This window comes from Perca flavescens, chromosome 14, assembly GCF_004354835.1.
Source record: "Perca flavescens isolate YP-PL-M2 chromosome 14, PFLA_1.0, whole genome shotgun sequence".
NCBI classification, from domain to species: Eukaryota; Metazoa; Chordata; class Actinopteri; order Perciformes; family Percidae; genus Perca; species Perca flavescens.
Window position 1 is genome coordinate 2,619,224 of NC_041344.1, and position 5,441 is coordinate 2,624,664.

At 41.5% G+C, this 5,441-nt stretch overlaps 1 protein-coding gene across 1 annotated transcript; it reads right to left on the reverse strand.

Moving 5' to 3' along the window:
- Nucleotides 1-1,853: 1,853 nt before the first annotated feature.
- LOC114568490 (gastrula zinc finger protein XlCGF17.1-like) lies at nucleotides 1,854-4,764 on the reverse strand. The gene is made up of 2 exons (XM_028598101.1): nucleotides 4,688-4,764; nucleotides 1,854-2,915 (listed from the first exon to the last, which is right to left on the reverse strand). Exons 1-2 carry the CDS (start codon nucleotides 4,762-4,764, stop codon nucleotides 2,075-2,077), a joined length of 918 nt encoding a protein of 305 aa, XP_028453902.1. The 3' UTR covers nucleotides 1,854-2,074.
- Between the last annotated feature and the right edge of the window lie 677 nt (nucleotides 4,765-5,441).

The following is a 5,441-nucleotide window of genomic DNA, read 5'->3' on the forward strand; positions in this document are numbered from 1 at the left end:
GCTTGCGAGCTATCGTTAGCTATTCTTTTTTTTTTTTTCAGAGCTTGCCAATAGGTTGGAAAACACACTAAAATGAGACAATAAATGACCATGATATTAAAAGTGAAGTAGCTAACTTTGTGTGCTAAACAAAGTGTAAAGTAGTTATGAACCTTGATATGAAGTTAAGAGATTTTCATAAGCTTTGGGTATTGCAATTTTATTTGTGTACAAACAGTAGTGTATAGTCTTTTATCAACTCCTACATTAGGCCAATACGGTGGGATCAGGGGAGAACTTGCTTGGACGAGTGTTTTGCGTGCCAATAATCAATGCCCACAATTTGTCTGCATTTCGGTGCTGTGACCCATTTATTTTTATTAACGGCCTGCTTACCGTCGCACAAGCATTACAGTCCATTTCATTTAATTTCTGGTTTAGTTCCATTCATTTTCCTTGTCAAACAACTTAAACACTGACACGAGTGACACAGCAAACACGGTTTCCACACACCTTTGTACCTGTGGCTGATTACTTTTCCCAAAGACAGTGCTCCACCCAGTGCTCAAAAATAAAACTGCAAATTAATTAGCATAACCAACATGGGTAGCCTATAAACAAAACAAAGTGGTGTAATGGCTCCAACCAAGAGATACTAGTTGGTACTATGGAGGCAAACCTCTCCAGTACTCATTCCACATCATCTGAAGAACTGGCATGATGTTCACAAAGCACCACTTCCTGATTTACAGGACACAATCATCATCTTGCAGCATTTTAGCTGAGTGGGCATAAAAATATAGACATTTGAGACCCTGAATATATGTTCAGCTCATGTGTGTTGTGTAAATAAATGTAAACGATGTGATGTAAGTAGACACTTTTTTTTTTTTTTTTAAAGTAGCCCTTAGATTAAGAAAGGTTTGAGACCCCTGCTATAGAAAACCAATGCACAGCTGCGTCCACGTCCAGTCACATACCAGTCACACGGGGAGGTGCAAGGCTCGTCAATCGCTGCTTGCAGTTTTAATTGAAATCCATACTGTTGCTCATTTAACATGTTTTCACCATAAGTCTCCACAGACTTGTTTTCAGTCTCTGGTTATGGATGTGGATGTGAGTTTCTGGCTGGTTCTGGTCCTCCATAGTCCTCTCCATCAGCTTCTGTTTCCATGTGTTCGGTTTATATTAATACACTACATTAATTGTCCTTAGACAAAATTCAAACAGTTTACAACGTTCAGAGCATAGATTAAAATAGATAAAAAGGCCATTAAACTGTTTCCCGTGGTCCTTTGATTGGTACACAACAAAATGGCCATTGTTGTAAGTGGTGACAATACGCGTCAGTGAGGCCATAAACGGTGTTGCAGCTTGCGTGGAGGAGAGCCGCCCAACGCAGCTCGGGAGATGTTCTCGGAGTTGCAGGGAATAGGGGTGGGCGATATATATCGTCTACGATAATTAGGCTTGGGCATCGAGAACCGATTCCTACTTGGAATCCTTTCACAAATTACGATTCCAGTGGAATCGTTTCTTCATTGGAATTGTTTAGTGGATTTGGTTTCTAATCCAATCATCGCTTCCCAATTTAATATGCGCAAATTTTGTTTTCCGAAGCGGCCAGGCGCTTGTTGTGTTGCAGCCTTGGAGCACAGTAAGCAGTGCTCTAGTGTGGCTTTATTTTACATTGAAAAAGCCCTGTAAAAAAGAATCGGAATTGGAATCAGAATCGTTAAAATCCAAACAATGCCCAACCCTAATGATAATATCGTCATTGTTGTGTTAACGATGTGCAAATTGACATTATCGAGTATTTAAAGTACTTAGAAAAAAAACACTTCACATTCACTGATGTCAACAAAGATGGCAGCACGCGATTGTGCTCACTGCTAACCATAGTGAACAAACTGCAACGCAATCACCCGGTGGGGGATACATATTATAACAAGGTGTCCTGAAAGTCTGTACTCCCCCAGCTTTTTCCAGCACGTAGATTATGCTGACTATGCCTTTCTATCCATTTTATTTCTATGGTTCATAGAGTTCCAACCTGGCTGAGATTCTCTGGCTGCTCCTGGTCCCCACTGGAGCTTCACTTCTGCTGCTTCCTGGTGCCACTAACACAGGAAGTAGACGGATCCTCTCCTGTGTGTTGTTTCATGTGATATTTTAAATGGCTACTCTGTGTAAAAGCTTTCTTACAGACTGAGCAGCTGAAAGGTTTCTCTCCTGTGTGAGTTATCATGTGTCTCTTCAGATTTGAGTTCTGGTTAAATCTTTTTCCACACTGAGAGCAGCTAAATGGTTCCTCCCCTGTGTGGATTCTCATGTGTACCTTTACACTTCCCCTATCTGCCAAAGTTTTATTACAGACAGAGCAGCTGAAAGCTTTCTCTCCTGTGTGAGTTATCATGTGAGTCTTCAAATATGACTTGTAGCAAAATCTTTCTCCACACTCAGGACAAATAAAAGGTTTCTCTCCTGTGTGGATTCTCATGTGTGTCTTTACACTTCCTCTCTCTGTAAAAGATTTCTTGCAGACCGAGCAGCTGAAAGGTTTTTCTCCTGTATGAGTTATCATGTGTGTTTGCAGATGTTGCTTGCGGGCAAATCTTTTCCCACACTTAGAGCAGCTGAAAGTTTTCTCTCCTGTGTGAGTTCTCATGTGCATCTTTAAACTTCCACTCTGTTTAAAAGATTTCCTACACACTGAGCAGATGAATGGCCTCTCTCCTGTGTGCACTGTCATGTGTGACCGTAAATTTGCACTGTATGTAAAAGATTTCTTACAGACCGAGCAGCTGAAAGGTTTCTCTCCTGTATGAGATCTCATGTGACTCTTCAGATTTTGCTTGCGGCCAAATCTTCTCCCACACTCAGAGCAGCTGAATGTTTTCTTACATGTTGAATCATGTTTCAGAGAGTTTAAAACTGACTGAGGTTCTCTGGTCTCCTTCCAATCAGCACTGTCATCAGTCTCAGGATCAGAAGAGTCTCCAGTCTGGTCTTCAGTCTCTGGTTGTAAAAGTGGATGTGAGTTCCTGGCTGGTTCTGGTCCTCCACAGTCCTCTCCATCAGCTTCTGTTTCCATGTGTTGAGTTTGTCTCTGATGAAGCTGTGAGGACTGAGCTTCCTCTTCATCATCTTCACTCTTCACAGGGACAGGAGTGAATGGGAACTTGGTGATATCAGCCTCCTCCAGCCCTTGAAGCTGCTCTCCCTCCTGACTGCTCCACAGTTCCTCCTGTTCCTCTTTAATATGTGGGGGGGGCTCTGGCTCCTGCTGGTCCACACTGGAGCTACACTCCTGCTGGTCCACACTGGAGCTACACTCCTGCTGCTCAGGGGGAACCTCTTCTTTAACCACCGACAGCTGTTCAACATCTGCAGGAAACAGAATGAAACAGACACATTACTGACCACCACTCAAACTAAACTCAAACCAATAATAATGAGAGGTAGTTTGTATCGTCATAGATATGAAAACTTACAAATTTAGTCTAACAAACTGATACAAAGTAACATAGCGTAGCTAGTTAAGGTCAGCTGCTAAAACCATCTACAAAATGGAACCATTGAAGGGCTGTCCCTAATGATTATTTTTGTCATTGATTAATCTAACGATTAATTTGTATATTATTCTAAAGATTTTTTTAACTGAACTTTGGAGAATCAGTATTTTTACTTACATACTTGACAAACTTAAAATGGCTATGACATGGACTTATTTCATAATTTGAGTAATATGAAGTTAAGATAATACTGGCAAATGTATTTTTGCATCAGTGTGGGGCAAGGAAAATAACTGAAACGCAGGGCTCCAGCCTACGTAAATGGCCTGAAGTTTGAACTTGTGCGTTGGTGTGTGCGTCGATCTCTTCAAGGGCCAGCGTGTGTGTGTGTGTGTGTGTGTGTGTGAGTGAGAGAGTGATGGTGATTACCTTCAGAGTGAAGAGTGACCCTAGAGTAATAGTGAGAGAAACAAAGTGTGGGAAATCTGTAGCAGGAAAAGTTAACCCTCTCCTTGATTTCATGTTGTTTAAGGAGAAGAAGAATCAGGGGACATCGCGGCGAAGCACCTCGCTCGGACGTGGCTAACTTTTCCTGCTACAGATTTCCGACCATGGTCAGAAATCACAGGGGACACACTTTGTTTCTCTCACTATGACTCTAGAGTCGCTACTCCGTCCGAAGGTAAACTGCTTCTTTTACACTTCTGGTTAGGGGTGTCACAATTCTCCAAATCCTTGATTCGATTACATTTTCGATTCTAAGGTCACGGTTCGAATCTCGATTTTTACATTTTTAGTTTTTTCAAAGCACAGGTTGCTATGCCATTTTTAGACTTTTTAGCAATAAAATATCTGACCTTTGTTCGCAATGTACCACACTACATTGTCAAATTTAAAACATTTATTAACAACATAATGGAACAATAACTTACATCTATAACCTGCCATCTAGTTTCTCTTTTGTAACTGCAGTCTTCTTCACAGAAGATGACATTCAAGTTCACAAAAAACAATAAAACAGCCATGTCCATAGTCTTCTCTGAACAATTAATTGTCTTAAACTATTTCCAAACAGTTGAACATATACCACACAGATAACTGCCATGTTAGTCGTGCTGCCAGTGGAAGAATATGGTACACGCACATAGCAGAGCTTGCAAACTGTGACATAACTCACTGGAAATCCAAAATACTTCCACACCAGCGACTTCAGTGAAAGAGGAGAGGGTTCAAGTTCTGTCGATGGGTCTCCTGCATCTGCAGTTGCCATGCTATCTTTTGACTGTCTGTAGCTAAGTTAGAGGAGGTTGACTGACTCATAGCACTTCAACACTAGTGTTGACAAACTGACCGAAGATCCGGTTAATTAACCCGAGTTGTGTCACTGAACTGGGAGAATGAACCGACTCGCTCCTGTTTTTTTACCAAATTCATGCCGGCAGCGCTTCGCTCAAGCCAATTTAAAATCAATATTGTGACACCCTTACTTCTGGTTAGATGCTAAACAAACTTTGTTGTCAGAACAATATGTGCAATGATTAGGTTGAATTTAATTTAATATGCTATGGTCATGCTTAATAGTAATGTTAATAGTAAGTGGAGAAATGACAAGGACACTATTGATGTCATTATTGCAGGTGCAGAATGCCGTGATTGGTGGAGTCAGGGCTTGCTCGTACAGATGAGCAGCGCAGGTGGAATGCAGGGACATCAAAGAACCTTGAGCCTAAACATCTGAGTCAGATTAACTTCAGGCACCACAAGGCAGAAAAGCAATACAGAGTTAACTGTAGGGCTGTAGCCAGTCAACCACTGCCAAATACACCACATCATGTGTCACACAAAGACTTCAGAGACAGTATGGACAAAGCCCCCATCCAACCACTTTTTGTCCTGAAGAACACTTTACTCCAGAAGTGTTATAATGCCTCACCATCAGCGATGTGT